General features: G+C 39.1%; 1 protein-coding gene across 4 annotated transcripts in view; it reads right to left on the reverse strand.

The window, feature by feature from the left end:
• Nucleotides 1-1,131: 1,131 nt before the first annotated feature.
• CIITA (class II major histocompatibility complex transactivator) overlaps nt 1,132-20,061 on the reverse strand; it is a 34,199-nt gene continuing 15,269 nt past the window's right edge. For 3 of the 4 annotated variants that reach the window (XM_040574663.1, XM_040574666.1, XM_040574667.1), the window contains 13 exons: nt 18,173-18,322; nt 16,798-16,941; nt 14,448-14,513; nt 12,289-13,996; nt 12,007-12,177; nt 11,833-11,904; nt 10,414-10,494; nt 8,918-9,010; nt 7,798-7,881; nt 6,940-7,023; nt 5,622-5,705; nt 4,838-4,931; nt 1,132-3,284 (listed from right to left, as the gene is read on the reverse strand). In XM_040574663.1, coding sequence (XP_040430597.1) covers nt 4,859-4,931; nt 5,622-5,705; nt 6,940-7,023; nt 7,798-7,881; nt 8,918-9,010; nt 10,414-10,494; nt 11,833-11,904; nt 12,007-12,177; nt 12,289-13,996; nt 14,448-14,513; nt 16,798-16,941; nt 18,173-18,322 — 2,810 coding nt within the window. In that variant the 3' untranslated portion in view covers nt 1,132-3,284; nt 4,838-4,858. Of the gene's footprint in view, nt 3,285-4,831; nt 4,932-5,621; nt 5,706-6,939; nt 7,024-7,797; nt 7,882-8,917; nt 9,011-10,413; nt 10,495-11,832; nt 11,905-12,006; nt 12,178-12,288; nt 13,997-14,447; nt 14,514-16,797; nt 16,942-18,172; nt 18,323-20,061 lie in introns of those variants that run through there. The other variant, XM_040574665.1, reaches the window with a different exon arrangement.

A 20,061-nucleotide genomic window follows, 5' to 3' on the forward strand; every position in this document is an offset into this window, starting at 1 on the left:
CCTAAAGCAAACAAGTGCTTTGTTCTAGGCATTCCCTGGCTTGTAATTCACGGGTGAAGTCACTTAGGACTCAATATTCTGACATGTAAGAACACATTTAGGGATCTAAATTGCCATGTGGGCAATAGAATTGCCAAGTTTAAAGACTTGTAAAGTTTGTGTTCATGTGCCCATGTGGTACTAACACAAGGAATACTGCATTTTGCTACTGAAAGCAGCATGCCTGCCATCTGTATACTTAGGACTTCATACTGTTCAGAGACATCTTACACCAAGTATTTCAGATCACGTGTGCCATCTCAAGAACATGGTTGAGTTTTTCATTATGCTTACTGCGGTATCTACTGCTCGGTAATCATTCCCTGCACTGGGCTTACACCACATGATGCACAGATCAAGGAACACAAATTCCACCAAGTAAGTTACTTCAGAGGTTTTGAATGAAAGATCAAGACTTCTGATTTCTCGGAACAGCTGAGCTTTAGACATTTTAGCGATGGGGAAAAAGTACTTCGACTGAAAGTAGATCTGACTACCATCGTAACGTAAGGCTTATATTTTAGTAAGGCTTCACATATAACAAAAAGAATATGGGCATAAAGAGACAAAATAAGCATTCTTCTCATCCTAAAAGGAGATTTTAGAACACAGATTTGATCAGAGTAGCTTTTTTAGGGTAGCCAGTGAATTCAGTGTTCTACACACAAGGCACTCAATTGATAAAAGCATTTTCCATGAGTTTTGTGCCACAAGAGTATCCATCCAGACTTTGAACCTTGATTAATTTAAAAATTTGTAACTGCAAAAAGCCTGAAACAATGAAAACAACTTTTTTGCTGTTATTAGCAGGCAGCTTCAGTCAGCACTGTTGTATCTTCTAGTTTGGATGCACAGCCTGCCAGTTGGTGATGCAAGATCCCATTGCCTGTTAGGAAAGCATTATTTCTCCATTTCAGACCACTGAACTGGTAAGCGCCAGCAGGACCAAGCTGACTCCATTGCATACTCCTTGCCTTTAACAGAGAACGCAGGAGCCCTTCACGTGTTACTATGTTCAGAACCAGCAGTGTTTTCCCAGTGTTTCAGAGAGAAAAACCGAAATAATTTTCAATAACTACTGCAAGCTACTGTAAAAAGAAATACTCACTTTTATTAATACTTTTAAAAAATCATATAAAAACAACCAAAACACTGCATCAGAATTTACAATATGTACACTATAAACACGCATCTCCCACTAAGAGAATAGTAGAATACCCAACACCATTTTAGCAGTCCAGACAGTCTTGTAATATTCAGCTGCCTATGTAATGTTAGCGTATTCTTAGATTCAGTCACAGTGAAGCCTAGATGCAGAGTATATCCCTACAGGTGCATTTGTCATTCAAAGGTTAGCTAGAGGAAGCTGAGACAAGGGCTCACCATAGCTCTGCATGACTGGAGTGTCACAGGCTGATGGGAATGTCACACTGAATTTAGTTCGAACTACTTCCCATTCAAGCAGCTTTAAAGAGGGGGAATATGAATGAGATTTTTCCACAGCTCTGGCTAGAATTTGAAGACCCAAGCAAGTAGTGAAGAAGAATGCCATTTCCTAGTTACAATCACATTCTCCATAGTGTTTTTTACCTTGCTCTCTTGTACTATTGCTTCCACGTCTGGTTCCTGGCTGTTCAGATCGGCAGAAATCGTTTGTAGTTTTGAACTGTTTAGATTGGGGATTGTTTTTGAACCACATCATAGCATTTGGAGTTGAGAGATTTTCATTTGCAAAGGTCCTTGGTCAGCATTGTCAGTGCTTCCTAACAAAAGGAAACTTCAAGGATGTTGTTGAGCTAACGGTGAGCTAGCAAAATGAAGTACAGAAGCCTCCCTTCCTTATCTGTAGCATATTGAATACTTCTAGCTTTTACCATCCAACTGTTTTCCTGTCTCCAGACTACATGTGGACATGGAACCAGAGTGAAAGTCCTGACAAATGCCTCTGCACAATTATAAATTCTCTTCATGCTCACAGAGCTGAAGTACAAGAAAAGAAGGAAGGAAAAAAAAAGAGGAAACAATTGTTTTGCTATTGCAGTCAGCAGGGCTGGTGTACAGTCCACATAACACTGATGCCTGCAGAATGGATACATTAGCACTTTGAAATATGCTACTTCCTATCATTGCCTAATTCTTCAAACTCTGTAAAAGCAGGCCACAAAAACAACACAAAGTAGTGATATCTCTTTCAAGTATAAAATAGATGCATGTACATTTATTTGCCACCTGTAGGTGACAGACTAAATCTCAGTTGATGTATATGAATGAGAAAAGTTCATTTCAGAAGTTCAACTTTTGTTTTCAGTTCCTCAAAGTTTCATGCACATATACTTTAGTTGACATACATAGTATGACAACATAGAATCTCTTTTCTTAATAGCTCACACTGAGTGAAATTCTTTCACTCCTTAAAATTTAAAAAAAGCTTTTAAAGTTCTCATTTGTGACAGAGTAAAAAACTGAGGATTTTTGTGCAGAGCTGAAGCTATTTATATATATTTGGATTTCTGCTATATCATCAAAAAATCCCTGATACTCTTCCAGTTTTAATTCATTTCTCTTCTTTTTTTCCCTAATCTTTTTGAAGAAATCTGTAACAAGACAGTTATTTGATTGAAAATACCTTTCTTAAGACTGTATTGCAATTAGCATCAAGAAATGAGCCACTTCTAGATTCGCAACAATAATATTACAATTTCAGACTGGTCATTCTTACTTATGCTTCAGACTCTAATACTTCAATTTAATCCAGATTTGCAGGTGAAAACTGTAACATTGAGCTTTGGTAGCCTGAAATCAAAGAGAACTTAATTGCAGTTATCATTGGCACCATGAAACAATTAGATTTGATCTGTTGTTACTTCAGATGTTGCACGTACAGCAGCTTGCAGTGTACACTTCAATGAAGCGATGATGGAATTTTATACTACCAATAAGCTGGTGACTCCTGTTCACCTTTAATGGTGAGCAATATCCAGATGTCCTTCTCTTCTGTGAAACTTGATGTTACTTAACTGTTCATCACTTCAATGGAAGCACAACCGAGTTTTTAAAAAGCATATAAAATGACCTTTTAAAAACTTGAACTCCATCATTCACTCACTTCAAGCATCACCCAGAAGCTTAAATGGGACATTTTTCATTTTGCCACTATTATGAAAATCAGCATTTAATTCCTGATTCATAAAGCAGCAAGAAGATGGGAAAACACAGAGGAGACCTTCCCTTCTTCTTTTTGTTACCTGTGAGACAATGAGAACAGAATATCAGATGTAGGCACATCAGCTTAATCACCATTAAAATCACCAAAATCACATATATATGATGTGCTCTGAAAAAACATGGCAGTGGCTGGTAGATGCTGGATGTTTCCAGCTGGAAGACAGGATCCACACCCCCAGCTGCTACCTGTCCTCAGTGCTAATGAAGACAAAGGTTTCCTCACATGCTCAGATACTACACTAATGTGGCAACCTGTGCCACAGAAATGCATTGCAGATATGAGAGAATAGTTGCAGAGGAAGGTGTGAAGGATTAGAGAAAACTTTGCATTTACGAGGCTTCCCAGCATTGTTGTTAACCCTAATGTCTTCTCTCCTAAGTAGGTATGATTATTCAACATGACAGAGTTAGTACTTCAGTGTGCTGTCAGCTATTAAGAATCACTACAGCTTTTTCCTGCTGCCATGTAAAGCTTGTCTGTGATGCTGGTATGGTATCCAACTCTTCCAAAACCTGTAGCCTGATCAGAGCTGCAAAAACAGCTAAACCTACATATGGTGATCAGTGCACTGAGAGCAAGAGTCACGCAAAACTTTGGCTCCCTGCATAGCTTCGGGAGCCATTGGCAACTGCAGCCTTTACCAGGACCATTCAAAACCACAGCTCAAGCAGCCTGGGAATCATTCCGCAATCTGTTTTTGGCCATCTGAAAGAAAGCCAGAAGGCCTCTGGTGTCTGACTTGACTTCTTACTCCTTACATAGATCATTTCACTGATGCATCCTGAATAATTTTTTTTCAGGAACAAGAGGAAGCACATGGCAGAAAGCTGGGAGGAGAAATCCTGTACTTAATTTACACATAAAATCTTGTACTTAATTTCCCGTAACTGCCTCTGCAGCTCTGTCAGCCCAGCAGTGTCAAGGCAGTCAAATCCTGGTGACCATCAGCAAACTGTTCTCTACAGATGTAACTATTTCAAGGATCCTTGAGATTGCGCAGGCGGAATCAGTGAAGTGAAAGTGGCTGCCTGTGGGCAGACTGCACAAAATAGACTGACAACAAAGAATGCAGGGACCAACGGTTTGCTCTGGGTACAGTCTAGGCACAGCTTCATAGGGAGACAAAACAGGTGTGGAGGATTAAGCACAGGAAAAGTGAAATAACTGACTAAAAATCAGTATAAAACAATCTCTGAGGAGTACAGAACTCATCTATTAAACAAGAGAATAACAGTTATTTAGTTTTGACCAACAGAAAAGAGCAGGTTAGCAGGCCAGCTGCCAGTCACTGAACTAGGCTGAACCAGGAGTCCTTGATAAGGTTCATTCATTCTTGCCCACTCAGCCCTTGCAGTCTGCTAGCACTGGTGCTGGGGAAATGGGGGATCGAGGTGAATGGCAGAAAGGGAATCTGTTGTAATACCGATCTATGCCACTCACGGGCAGCCTCTCTTTATGTAACAATGTATGCATTGATGCTGTTCCTGTGCCTGGTGCCAGTGAGACCTGTCAGAATCAACAGCTGCCACAAAAACAAATCTTGTTACCTCAAGGAGCCAGAATTTATGTTACCTTTACAGGACACAACTGAACCTACACGCTGATCCTTGAGTCCAGCTGCTGAAGGTGTTCGAGAACTCCATAGGGAATTGTAGGATTCCACATCCTGTAAGGGCATGTTCAGAAAGGAAAGGTTTTAAGACGTGTAATTTATTTCACATTTTTGGGGGGTTTTGTTTTTGTCTTTTTGTGTTTTCTGGTGGCAGCGATTTTTTTTGTAGTTGTTTTGTTTTTGTTTTTAAGTTGCCTTTCCATTTTGAACATCATTCTATTCTACAGAAGTATTTAAGCTATGGAACAAAGGAAAATTCATTTTCATTTAAAAGAAAGCAGTCCACTCCCCCATACTCTAGCTGACTCTGGTTGCAGGACACACTACAGTCCTGTCTCCCTAACTATTCTTTAGCTTCCTATCAAACTCCCTTCCCCTCAGTGTGTACTGGCAGCTTCAGTCTATTTAACCTGTAATGATGGCTGTTCATTGTTTATCCTTCAAATACAAGTCCTGCAGCACAGAGATCATTACAGTTGGAGGGAGGAAGCCAAGTGATGGAAGGCTCAGTGGAAACTGCTTAAAGCAGAACAAGCTTGCTTGCCTGGGGCAATGGAACATTAATACTGCTGAAACCAGAGATGACATTTTTAACATTTGTGTGACTGCTTTCATATTTTGGTCATTACTTTTTTGTGCCTCATATAAATCTGAGGAATACAGAAGACAGCTTTAGCATGAGTTCTAATTCAATTTGCAGATCTATTTGATATATCCTAGATGTATATGTATAAAGAGACTTACAGCAAGTTTTTTATGTGGGGGCATTTTCGTAGGCTGTCAGTCAGCTGTTGGGCTCCAACACCAGTTATTTTGTTATACTGAACACTGAGGGGGGTAAAAAAAAACTTTGTTAATTCAGATCAGATCAAATACCAGTGCAAACATTTCATTCAAAAGCAAAAATAATATAGGGGCTTATCTGTGTATAGGGGGGAAAGAAAAAGTAAAAAGAATATAGATCCATGATTTAAAAATAAAAAATAAAAAAAACAAAAGGTCAAACTGGGACTCCATTAAGTTAGGTCATCTGTTTCCTTATTTTATGTACCTAAGGTCTTTCTCCATCTCCCCATGACCATATTCTCCCAACTAAAACCAAATTTTCCTCTCCATCCAGTGACTGCTTATCCATTTTTTTTCTCACCTCCAGATTGATTCGTCCTACAGCACTCAGATGTCATGGAGCTAAAGTTCCCCCTTTCCCCCGCTGAGCCAACAAGTCATACATACTCATCAGTAGGCATTAAAGATGGACATGGATGTTCCTCTTCAGTTAGCAAGTTTTGCATCTATGAAACTGTTCCCCTGTTCTGCGTCTTCCAGGTATTTTAAGAAAACACTGGCCAGTTAGTTAGTAACTGCCTGCTTGAACTGCTGCCCTTGGGGCTCCAAGTGACATGAGCAACAGCCCAGCCACTAACTGGCTTCCTGGCAGAGTGCCTGTCCATGAGATTGGCTAGAGAATGAGCAAGGAATGAAATACGTCCAGCTTTGAGTTCCAGACCCAGCTGAGGGGCACAGCTACACCCAACAGTGGTGGAAGTGTGCAGATTTGCAGACTCCTGGCACATGTGTCCTTCATCAGTGGCTGGCTATGTTACCAAGTACCTAGAAAACTATGAAGTCATTTCCTTTGCCATGGCCTATAATGGATCCAAAGCATCTACGGTGAATTGTTCCTTAAACCCTTCCAACCACTATCTAGACTCCACATAAGTGCCTTTTCCCTTCACACAAGGCTGGGAACAATGCATAGCTTTCCTATATGGATAGGCAACAACAAGACAAGCCTTCAGCATTTCCTAGAAGCAAATCAGCCTTCTCAAAAATTTTCTGCCGCTGCAGTCTAGGTTTTCAGGCAGATATGGATCAGAGATCATCTCAATCTTTCCACAACTTTTCTGTCTCAATGAATGTCAGCTTCAAAGCCCAACGCAACCATGCAGATTTTTTCCCCCCCGCAAATTTTGTCTCCTCTACCCTCAGCATGGAAGACCTGAATGTTCAGTATCCAAGCAAATAAGCTGTCCTGAGCCATTTCAAAAGATTTTGTACTCACTCTAGCACTCTTAAAGATGCCATTGCAGGAAGAACTTCTGCAAGATTTTCTGCTCCAAAATCACAAATGTTATTATTGTACAAGCTGCAGACAACAAAACCAGTATAGTTACAATCAAATAATGAACAATGTAAACAGATTATATATTAGATCAAGAAATTCTGGATAGCATTGGTACATCTTAACTTCCAATTTTCCTTATCTAATTGCAGCTAATCTTTAAAACAGTTCATGTTTTTTATATCAAGCAAGACAAATAGCCATATACCTTTTTCAGCTTACACAGCTACAGCAAAAATAGGTCTAGGATTCTTAATGAATACTAACAACATTCCTGACTACTTCAGAGCAAATTAAAAATCTGCAAGAAAATGAGGCTCAAAGCTTTGGTGCACTGCATTCAAAAGATTTCAATATGAGCAAATTATCCCAGAACTGCACACCACAGTTTCTTGTATTCCCCGTGAGACACTTCATTCAGGCCTATGCCAGAGACGTAAATGAAGTAGAATGGGCCATTTTTCCCATACCAGCAAGTATGCGCTACCTCATTGCTGGCTTAGCAAGCTCTGCATAAGCTTTCAATAGATCATGGTCTTGCATGTGAATTTGTATAGGGCATTATTAACCACTAGGTATTATGAATTGGATTTAAAAATCAGTATGTTCACTGTTATATTCCTGAGATATGCTCCTGTATGACTACACTGGGTCATATGTTTATCTTCTCCCTACAGGCTTTGTAGTCAAAACTTGGCTATTGCAAGTTGTGTGCACATGGATTCTGTTTTCAGTGATTTCTGACAGAGACAATAAGGTGTGTTATGTAAAACAACTGAACAGGACACAACCACTTACCTTAGTGTTGTTAATGAAGATAAGGAAGGAAGAGCTGTAGCTAGTTTCTCTGCGCCCACATCTGTTATCTTATTCTGTGATAAGCTACAGTAAATGAGATGGCTTTGTTAGCTGAGCACATTTATTCTAATTGATTAATATATGGAGCAAATTGATTTTAGATGTTGTCCCAAACAACAAAGGTGATGCTACAATACAGTGTGATAAGGCCTAGAGTTACCATTAACCCAAGACCTTTCCTCAGGATTTAAGATAACACAGTTTCAAGAGTCTTTTATTACAAAAAAGATTATCTTCTTAGTTAAATTTGGCACATTTCTGCAAAAAATGGAGAGCAGTAACTGGTACTTCTCAGTCAAAAAGAAAAACAGGAAAAAAGAAAGAAAAACAAACACCCAGAAAAACATTACTTTAAATGGACCCCAGTATCTAGTTGTGTGTGGTGAATGAGACACTGCGCATAATTACACTCAGAAGTCTACTGACTTCAAAGGACTACAAAACTGGATAGTTTCTAGAGCAGAAAAAATGAAAGCTAGGGACATGTGACAGCAAACTACCTTTTCCCACTGAAAAAATCAGATCACTGCTGTTCCTGTAGAGGGAGTCAACTGTGAGAGGCTCTGACTGGGGTTCACTAGTTGTCCCTCTCCCACTCCCTCAGTAAAGTCAGAAGCAGCAAGGTGAGCTCCCCTAGAATCTCCACTTCCACATTACTCCATTTCCTTTTGTTTTCTCCTGCCCTTTGATTTTTGCTGCCCCAAGGATATATCGATATATCTGCCTTGGTCTGGCCTTCATCGTTCTTCCCTGCATTGCTTTAACTTTTGAGGCAGCTGTCTGAAACGTTTAAATAAATCATATACGCCTTGTTCTTTTTTTTTTTTTCCTTTTTTTAAATGGAATGTGCACACACTGTTTTAGGGAAAAAGTCAAATTATTATCCTTGAAAGGAATTGTCATAGGATTAAGCTAATTCTCTAACGAATGTACAGATTAAATATGTCCATCATGCCCATGGGTTAGTCATGCCCATAGTTGTTAACACACAGTCCCTTAGGCTCTTGGTTTGATTTATTTCTTTTAAAAGAATTCCAGAACTGTTAACCTTGAAACTTACTTCAATATTTCCAGTGATCTCAGTGTTGGAAAGACTTCAGATAGACTCTTTGCTCCTTCATCTCCTATGCCATTTTCACTCAGAGCATCAAGGCTGGGTGGCGACAAAAAAGAGAGAATTAGCTTCCCTTTTAATCTAAATTTTCATGGTTTATTCACCTCAGAGACCACTCCGTATATCTTGAGAAGCTCCTTCTCTGCAGTGGCCTCAATCAGCAAGAACCATCACACAAATTCCAGCTTCTCTAATAAGCAGCTTCCTGCTTCTCAAATTTATAGCCTAAGAGTTTTTTTTTCACTAGTTGAATGGCTTGATACATTTCCTTTGATATGCAAATGGTAGCACTTAATGCCTCACTTCCACCATACACTGAAGACTATTAAAGTGGTTATGAAATAGCTGTGTTCCAGCTATGCTGAAATGAGATTTCCTGTGCACACAGAAACATGAAACTGACAAAATCCAGCAGATGCCTAAATTCCTGCTTAAACATCAACTTTCCCGATAGGAAGCATTAGAAATTAAGTTTTTCCTCATTCGGGTATCCAGATGGAAAGAGTTTTAGGTAGTCACAATTTCAGATACTGAATCCCCTTCCAAATTGACAGACAACACTAGGATACATTGGGCTTGTTCCAATTTCCGAGCACTACTGTCTTCCCAAAATATAAAAAGGCCAGATACAACAGAGAGAAATGGCCAATAGATTGATCCATTGTGACCGAATGCCCTCTTCCCTCAGGTATGATGGCAAAGTACTGGCTATTGTTGCTACAATTGTTTCTAGTGTAAAGCAGCTTAAAATTCAGAAATAGATGGTTTGCCATGCGAGAGAATAAATAGTAACTGGAGTTCTTAACAAATTATTTCTAAGGATGCTGCTGGTAAAGGAAGATGCATGTGAAGAATAAAACTAGATACTAGTTATCTTTTTTTTTTTTTTTTTTATCTTTATATCTTTTACGTGGAACAAATCCACAAAAGCCCAGTTTCTTACAAGTGCTACCAGAAGTTGAAGATGCCCATTGACACCAGAGGGTGCACAGCACAGGCACACAAAATGCAACGCTGCTGCTGGTTCAGTAGGAAACCCATTCTCTCCTGGGGCAGACACGAGAGTGAGTCCCCCAGAGACCTCACTACAAGGGAGTCTGAGGCTGGAGCCCATTTTGGAACTTGTATGAAGAAATCAGAAATCCATGGGCACGCCGTGGGGCACTGCATGAAACCTTTCTCACAAGATAGTAATCACTGAGTAACACACAAGGAGGTGACCAAAGGGCTATCAAATGGACCACTATCGAGCATCTTAACAGAGCTGAAGGGCCATAGTTCATATTCTGCAGTTATATCACTGAATGTTTTCGTTGTTCAGTTTGTTCTTCAAAACAAATATCTCTGTTGGAAATACAGTGTTTCTTGGGTACATCAGCTCCCCCACCATCACAGGCTGCTGAGGAGCAGCATCAGCAAGGTTAATCTTTAGCATTACTCACTCTAAATGCTGAAGTGTTGGAAATGATGGCAGAATTTCCACAAGTTTTAGAAATCCCTGAAGGCCGTATGCTGGACCTAGACTGGAAGAAAATAAATATATAGATGTGCAGTAGTTGTTTCATGCTCAGAAACAGCAAAAGGTATAAATCTGTAAAGTCCTTCCTCTACAGCTTCAGATGCAAGCTAGTTGACACTCCTCAGAAGCATCCATTCCCTACAGTCTGCAGGGAGGACTTCTGCTCTGAAGACTCCAGATGAGGATCAAGCAAGGCTAAGGTCAAATAGAACAGAGCTGTTTGCACGGAAGTGGTCTGCACAGAAGTGGCACATGCACTTGCTATTCTGCAAGACTCCTCTCATTTGTTTTAGATTCCTGTATTTCTGTTCTTTTTTTTTTTCTTCAGGTCTTTCATTTTAAATATTATAATCTTGATAACAGAGATGAAAAAATATTCACATTTTTTTCAAACTATTGGCAATTCAGACTAACTTAATCTTAACATTCTACTGCAGCTCAAAGCATAAACTGAACTTCAGTGTTCCAGCTCCAAGTATTTGTTCATCATATTGGTCCTTCAGATAGTAATCTCATTGGGAGTTTCCTTGGTATCAGAACATGTTCAGCCTAATTAAAAGGACTGGAATTTTAACCAAAATTATAAATTAAAAGAAAAGTAGGAGAGAAAGTGAGAAGAGAAAGAAGCATAAAATCAGAAGTGAGGCCAAGCACTATAGTTCTAGACTAGGTCAGAAGAAAAGAGCAAGAAACAGATGAAGACCTGGTGAGAGTTTTCCATCGCTCTGGTGCAATTTCTGCCCAAATTACTCCACACTCTACAGCAGGATACTTTTAGGCAGTAGAATGTAGAAAGATCTACATTTGGGGCTGCATACAGTTTGTGAAAAAAGTAGGTATTAATACACCTCATTTTTCAAGCCACTGTTTCCAAGTCAGTCTTCCTTCTTCCAGGAAAATGGTGCTAAAGATTTTATTTGGAAGGTGTTCTCTGACCTTTTCCTCTCGTGGCCTAAGCTCTGATAGGCAGAAAACTAATGCCAGAAGACTCAGATATAGAACAGTTGAGCATTTCTGGGGAAAATGTATTTCACAGGTATAGCACAATCAAGAAATTTTGCATACTGGAATGAGATCTGCATCTGATAATATGGAGGTAAATTTCAGTAAAATCAAAGAAAACTGTTAGAACCATGTTGATCTGTACCACTGCAGGATCCAGAAATGGCATATTTTGAGTTTTGCCCATAAATTAATAAATCTAGTTGAGACAAACGAAATCTAAATATGTGGGTTTTACTCGATTCTTTACCATAAACTAACTACACACTGTAGCCAATATCCATAACTCAGTCTTAAATGTAATCAAATGTCAATCAACAGAGAGAAGCATTTCACTTACGCAAACTCTATTTTTCTCAGGTTCTTTATGGCAGGAATTTCATAGCTGCTGCAACCAGAGGCATCTTGCATGCTAAATAAATCACAGTAGAACAAGAACATGAGAAATATTTTAGCAACCAAAACAGTGCATTAAAAATAAGTTCAGAGGGAATATGATCATAAATGAGCCTACCAATTGATCATCTCCTGCATTTCTACAAGGTCTGAAAGGTCATTGATGTCCTTCATTGTCTTTGCCTTTAAGGGATCGAGAACAAATTTTTCTGTTGACAGTTTCAACAGTTCATAGTCTTTTGTCTGTTCTAAGTGTTTCCATAGCCTGATTGTATCACCAAGGGAGGCCCTGTGAAGTGATAAAACACAAAATCAACAGATAAAACTGCTGTTGTTGCAGGTAAGTGTCATCTACATGCAGCCCTATGAATGACCCTTCTATCTACAAAGAATGACCAACCTGAATGATGCCACATTCTTCAGGCCAACCAAGTCTTTTAGCCCTTGCATGTCAATGCTGCTGTTTTGCAAATCCAAGGAAAACTCTTTTCTTGACCTTTTTAAAGTAGAGTACAGTACATGAACATCTGGTGGTGTAATAACAATGCCCTGAAAAGACAGGTCTGGCTTGAGCCTTAAGGTCACATGCTGCAAAAGATAATTGTATTGTGTTTCATATACGCAGTGTAAAAGCTCGAGTAACCTCTCTGGACAGAGGTCATTTATCTGCAACCTTCTAATATATTTCAGGAGCGTTTTCTGCTTCTTGGTTGATTGTTTTATTTCCTTATTAGAAAGGGAGCAGAAGTAGGCATCATCCTGGAGGAACAACAATCCAGCCAAAAATCGAGGCAGTAAATCTAACCAGTTATAAGGCTTTTTCTTCTTGGATGGAAAAGACAGGTACTTTGTTAGACTTTTATCCTTCACGTCTTCTGCTAATATAAGGTGAAGCGCACCTAAGAAATTCTGAATGACGAAATCGGAGAATGTGGTCCCAAATTCCTCCTCCTCAGTATCTGAATGTTTGGGGAATGCAAATGGCAGGAAAAATCCATACTTCAGAGCAAATTCTTTAACTTCCTTAGAAGGAAGAAGATCACTTTTCATGGTACTTTGGTGCTTTTCTCCAAGATACCAGGCTATACGGGCTAGTGTAGCAAGGCTCTTTTGATTTTGCACAGCTGTAACATCTGTTTGCATAGGTATTATCTTTTGCTGAACAAATTTCAGGAAAAGTGTAGTAAGAGTTGAAGGAAGGCCTTTGTCTCCCATTTCAAGTACTGTCTCACAGAGGAAACAAACAAATCTACACATAACAGGGCTGTAACAATGACTAAACAGGTACTCACTCTCTTTGATTAATTTCAGTGCATTATCACAGTAGGGTAATCCTTCAAAGTATTTGGTTATGTACAATTCTCTCTGCTGAGGAGAGAATCCTACTATTTCAGTAGTCTTATCCACTTTGGACACGTACTGGTTCACCTTGTCTTTCGGTCTTGCTGTAAGTAATAAAGTACAGCCATTGAGTATCTTTTTTTGGATAAGTCCTGAAAGCAGCTCCTTTATACTGTACAAGTCTTTGTCAGGCTGTCTGTTTGAGCAACGAGAAAAATTCTCATGGTCATGCAACCCTTCAAAACCATCAAAAACCAGAAGGACTTTAGCAGGATTTTGCAATATGTACTCAAAGATCTCTTTGCTTCCCTCTTGAGGTTTTACAAAAAAATCAAGAAGCAGATCCTTCAAGCTGTAACACTTCTCAGGCAAGCTTATTTGTTTGCAGTCAAACCAAAAAAGAAATTCAAACTGAGGAAACTCTCCATTGGACCAGTCCTGGCAGATCTTCTGTACAAGAATGCTTTTGCCCATTCCTGCTTTTCCCAACACCACAATCACTTTAGTCTCTAAATCTTTACCTCCTGGGATTTGAAATATTTGGCTTCTTTCAAGTGATGCCTTTTCCTTCCATTGTAGACTGTAAGTTACCAGCTCCTTTTCCATTGCTTTTACACTGTTCTTCCCAGTCTTGGTTTCAATTTGGTTTTGCACGAGTGTACCATCAATAAACAAGTGATCAAGAGTCACTTCACGCTCCAAGGCCACAGATTTGCATATGTCTCCGAAGTAATCCTTAAGCGCTGTACAGAAAACTTCCACTGACCCTGGAGAAATAACACAAACACGCAAACTGAAGAAGCCAGTCCAAAAACTACAACATTGTTTCAGAGTGGTGTAATTACATAATTATGATATGGTCGAAATACATCAGCTCCCATTGAGCATTTAGGTCTGGATTTATCCCATGTAACTTCAGGTACTTCAATTGGCAGTGCAGGCACCATAGACACCTTTACACCTATGATCTGAATCACTCTGGAGGTATCTATGCAACAGCTGAGTACATTAACCTCCTAAGTAGGAAGTACAGCTAGATGTCTAAAGATGAACAAGTCAAAGATCTTAAAAACAGGAACTGCGCTCAACAACTTGGAACACCTTCACAAATTGTTATGAATGACAATTCCTACAACAAGTTTCTTTTCTGTAGACAAGAAAACAGCAACATTTGTCAAAAAAATGTGGAAGTTTCAAGTTCGAGGGATCTAAACTCACTTGGTCTTTTGAAAGGTTCTTCAGAAGGAATTACAGGAACTTGGACTTCTTTGAACATTTCTAAGCCTGGAGAAACATAACAATACACTTGAGAAAGACCCCTAAATGGTCACTGATTCAGTTTTACTAGTTATAACAATAAGACTAGTCCAAATTTTCAAGTTCATTACAATATAAACCACGTACTGTCCAGAGAGAGATGATTGTTTATTTTTTACATGGGAAAGGTAAAAAAGGCTCCAAAGTGTACATTTCAGCTGACATGAACTGTTGCAGGCAGTATGACACTAAACAAGATGACACCTTCACAATGGTGTGAAGCAGAAGACAAATGATAACAAGCTGACATCCACTGTTCTCTTCAAATGTCATTGTGCATAAATTCACATTCACACATAAGACTTCTTTATGTCATCAAAAGTAAGAGCTTCCTTTTGTTATTCTATACCTCATGAGCAGGTATTAAGTATGAAAGTCACAGATAAGTGACATGTAAAAACTTGACTGTTGGTAACAGAATTTACCTATCACTCTTCCTGACAAAGTACTGTCACTGTCCAATTTTCTTTTTTCTTTTTTTTTTTTTTTGGCTGTTTTCAAACTACTGCAGACCTTTGCACTTAATCAGATGAGCAGTGTCTGCCATACACAAAGAAAACTGGAAATTTTATCAGAAAGCATATTTTCTACAAACATATGGTTAATGACAAAGCGTCAGTTCTGACAAAATGTTTGGTAGCAAAGGCTTTGAAGGGGCAGGACAGAGACTAACAAACCTAAACTCCCCAATAGTCTTGTGGTAAACACATTCAAGAGAGATATGAAAAAAAGAGGCTCATTTCCCTAGATTTGCACAAGTGTATTTATTATCATAATAATTGGTTCATCTTGATCTAGAACTTGGCAAGAAACAGTACAAAGCTTAATCTCTTGGAGATCTGGAAATTAATTCCTATTATGCACAGCAGCAACAGGGGTAATGGTTAGAGGTCAGAGGGGCTTCTGGCAAGGAAACACCCACAGACTTCTGATAAGTAAGTCCTTCTTCCAGTAAAAGAATACATTTGATATAAGAGAGTTCTCTCCTGGTAGAAGAAATATCCACTGAAGATATTAAATAAAGAGGGGATATGCCTGTGTTTGATTTTACTAGTTATTTCATTTAATAAAAACAACAGAATGGAAAACCAAGAAAAGCTGTAATGAGACATTTAGATGGGAAGCAGCATTGGCCAAACCAATCAGGTGTTAACGACATAAAAAAAAAGTAATGGTTTGGTATCTTATGTGCTTTTTTTTTTTTTTCCTGCATTAGGAATTCTGAGGTTTGTGACATAGTCACATACGTTGTGCTGCTGTAAATCAGTCGGAATTACTATTATTGTTTATTCCCCAAAGCAGCATCCAATATTTACAAGTATTTCCCCACATCTAGGGTTATTTGCCTATTAATCCCCACTTTAAAATTTTGCTCTTATGGGCTGTGTTAGCCACCAGAGGGCAACGAAACACTTGTACTAAGCTGCAAGTAGCTGTAATCACCGGGATACACAGAGGTAAGAAGCTGAGTAACCACTGAAATCAAACTCCCAGGTCTAAAAGCTGAGACTTGGAAGTGCAAGGGAAAGTCTGCTACAAGTGGGACTGTTACAGCCTGACCAGGACTCTGATATATATATGCATTTATTTATAAGCCTTTCTGTATTAGGCGTCTGCATCATTTAGTCAAATAAGACATCAGTTTGGTTTCGGTGCTTCTATAAGAGCTGACTGCAGTCTGGCTTCCAGCACAGAGCATTTAAGATGCTCAGGACAAGTGAGTACCAGCACAACTTCCAGTTTTGATTGTGCTCACACACATTGGGCTTTTGTAATAGTTTTAACCAGATAAGACTGGTCTTTGTAGCAAACTGAATTGGCTACTAATATATAACTGACCCAGTAGCTCTACAACCCCTTATCTGCCTCATTTTTTGCCTACTAGACTAAGCAGTCAGTGATGAATACAAAGGAAGAAATGCCTCTATTTTTTCTTCTCCTGAATAAGGTCAACATGAGTAAAGCCTGCAGGGTTTGAACTGGCTTTGAGTAGAAGGAATGTGTTCTCTTTTCCAATCCAAAGTACCGTACATATAAAAATTAATTTCACACTTACCACATACATTAACTGGAAAACTTGGGGAAACCATTGTTTCAGTGGAGGTAGTCAGTGCTAGCAAGAAACAAGTTATAGTTTTGAGCGTATCACAGCTACCAGTGACCAAAATGAGGGAGCTTAACACCTTGTTGGCAGCAGTGACTTTCCAGTACTTTTTGTCTACTTACGTGGATAATAGATTATTGTACTTACCTGGGTATGCTATAATACTTGATGTGGCATTTCCAATTAAAAAATTGTTTTTCTGCTGAGCAGGATCTGCAAAGTCTATATTCTCTTGTTTGTCTATGCCAAGGGGTAGACACTCTGGAATCAAAGGTGCTGAAGATCCTGAAACTGACAGCAGAATCATTACTCTCCTGTTTTTAAAGACTCCTTGTTTCCAAAAGTTTCTAAAAACAGAAAAGGTTTTCTCAAAGCTACTTATCTTTCCTTGTACCTTCTGGGCAAATACTCCCAGCTAAGAGTTTATGAGTTCATAGAATCACTTGAGGGCCACAGAATCCATTAAACAAACTGTTAAAAGGATGATGAATGGGAAATATAAAGGATTACCCACCTTTTAGTGACCATTGTGTTTTGACAGTCGAAAACCAAAGTCTGTTAATATAAGGCACAGTACTCAGGGCAAAGTCTGTATATGTATGGACCACAGATCCTCCAGAAGAGAAAACGTGTACAAAATGTACGTATCCACTACATACCTGAATTCATTTTTACCATTCTTTGCACTATTTTTCTCACAGAATTGTACAACACAAATGTACAAGCAGCTAGCAAGCATTCTCCTTCTGAACTTGCACCAGGGAATTTTTTCACGATGGAGTGCTTGCAACTCAATCACCCATAGCCCCGAGTTTCTGTGGGTGTTACACAATTTCTTATGCTACTTTGTGCTGCCTCAGCTAGCTTCAGATACTCCAAGACTTCCAACGTATGCAATTGTTTTTGATTCCTTTCCAGCACAGATTTAACAGCAAAGGCTATTGGACTGTGAGTCTTTGTCTTGAGCACTTGCCAGTGTACCCTGCACACCCTCTACTACACAACATGATCAAAACAAGGTGACTATACAGCCCATCACTTGGATTAGTACTTGCTTTTTGTGAACGAAATTCCACACTAGATTTTGCTCTACTACTGCAAATACACTAATAGTATATATCACTTCAAATATAATTACCTAGCAGCCCTTTACAAACACCTGAATGAGGAAGAAATTGAAACTAAACACAAGTTTATTCATGAAAATTTTGTGATTTCATATTCTTAAGACCAATAGATAATTATTTAGATTAGCGTACATTAAATAACTGTTCTCTTTTTTTTTATCAAACAGTATTTCAACAATTAAATGGAAGATTCATTCTATTTCATTATGGCAATGCACTTCAAATTTCCCTTAAATATTTTCATTGTCTTAGTGGGAGCAGTTTTAAGTGCTAGATTGAAATGGCTGCCATATTTGTTTTTTCCCCACCATTGTTCATGGTCAACAACTGGACTTATAAGATAGAAAAAAATCACGCTGTATAAGAGTGCACAGGTATAGCTGTCCTGTACATACCAGGAATTACAAAACTTCTTCCCAGTGCATTGATAGCGGGAACAGAAAAGGACATGTGCTGGTGAGTTAGCGAGGTGGAGCTAGCTGGATGGCTGTTGAGAGGCATAGCCAAGAAACTGCCATTCCTTGTAGACACTGCAGGGGCATCCACTTGGAAAAAAGAAAACAGGAGACAAAAACAAATGGAGAAAGTTATTTTATGGCTAGCAGCTAAGTGGGCCAAAGGAGAGGTCTTTCAAGAAGAGGTCAAATGGGAAGGGAGGCTTACATGTAGTGCGTGATTTCATCTGCTTAGTGAAAGTTTCTTATATATCAATTGAGATATACTTCTTTGCTTTGAACTGGTCTGCTGGTTTCCCTGGTGTTGCCACACCCTTATTCTCAAAGCTGGTTGTGTTGCTGCCTGTCTAGCAGCAACAATCAAGTCTATATTTAATCACTTCTTGTGGTCTAATGGTTTGTCAAGAGCTACAAACCTCTAGTCTGGGTAGGATGTTTTTACATTGTCTATCAGAAACTGATGTGTTATTATAGAAATCTCTGGTTTTTTACTGTAGTCTATATATAAACAAACTTTTAAAGGTGCTTTTTGGTTTGTGTGTAAATAAGCACATAAAATTCCCACATAATTTCCTATCCGAGAACCACTGCGTTACTAAGATAGAAAAGATCAAGTACTGTTATAGCTCCACCTAGCCACAAAGGATTGGGCCAATCTGAAGTTTAATTTAGTTCAATTCCTTTGGGCTTATTACTGAATTACTTACTTATTACCTTGAGCTTATTACTGAACCTTAGCCCACAATATCCTCTTCACTGTAGAGACATTCTTTTTTGAAGAGAGAATCTGTTTGCCTTTGCAAGATCATACAGTGACACTCATTTTGTAATAGGGAAGATAATTCTGATTTTGTTGTGTAGCTCAAATTTCCGTCAATAAGCTTTTTTTGTCTTCAGTACTTACACTGTCATCTGTATTTATTCCTTCCACCAGCACCTTTATTGGGTCAGTTAAAGTGAAGAGAGTGACAGTATTCTCAGCACTTTCTGAAAAAGGGTAGGTGAAGCTTTACAAAGTACGTTAGCTCTGCCACGACTGTACACCACAGACTAGAATGCAAGCCCTTTTGATCAGGTGTTTTATGCTCGCTTTATTTATTTATTTTAATGAGGAACTGATGTGCCATTTCCCTATCAAAACTCGCTTTGTTAGCATGGCATAAACGTAAGCTTTAAAAAGTGCCAAATCTGTAAAGGAATTTAAACAGATAGGTGATAATCTGCCTTTAATGCCTACTAATTGCCTAGAAATTTAACTGCATCTGAATAACCTAAAACCAGCAAGGACCAGTTCATGAGGAAGTCTGTTTACCTTTCCAAATCCATCCAGCTGATTCTGCTCAATCTCTTGCCAGAAATCTGCATGAACACTGGAAAAATCAGTTTGGGTCACAGTCCCCTGGCTATACGTGCCCTGTATGTGCCCTGGCTGTGACTTTTGTCCAGATTAAGCCAGTACTTAGAAATTGCAGGCCTCAGTTGTGCTGAGGTGCAGTACCAGGATCCAAGCTCTCTCTTGATGGCTCTCTAGGTGGCAAGGTGCTTTTGGCTATCTGTCCCGACACATACAAGGACACTGAGTTTGGTGCAGTCAGAGCTCCTCTCAGGAAGCCTGGGAAACACACTAGCATAGAAGGATGCATATAGCACTTCAAAGCACAGTATACCTTCATCCAGAGGTAATTGATCTCACATTTTTTGAAAGAGTATTTTGCTGCGTTAGCTGTGTCTGAGATGCTCATTTAGCCTACAGCTGGGTAAGAACTTGAACACTCGTTTACTCTGGGGAACAAGTTACAGCCTGTGTGCTGGCCACAGCTACTGCCTTG

Source organism: Cygnus olor, chromosome 15, assembly GCF_009769625.2.
Source record: "Cygnus olor isolate bCygOlo1 chromosome 15, bCygOlo1.pri.v2, whole genome shotgun sequence".
In the NCBI taxonomy this organism is placed as follows: domain Eukaryota; kingdom Metazoa; phylum Chordata; class Aves; order Anseriformes; family Anatidae; genus Cygnus; species Cygnus olor.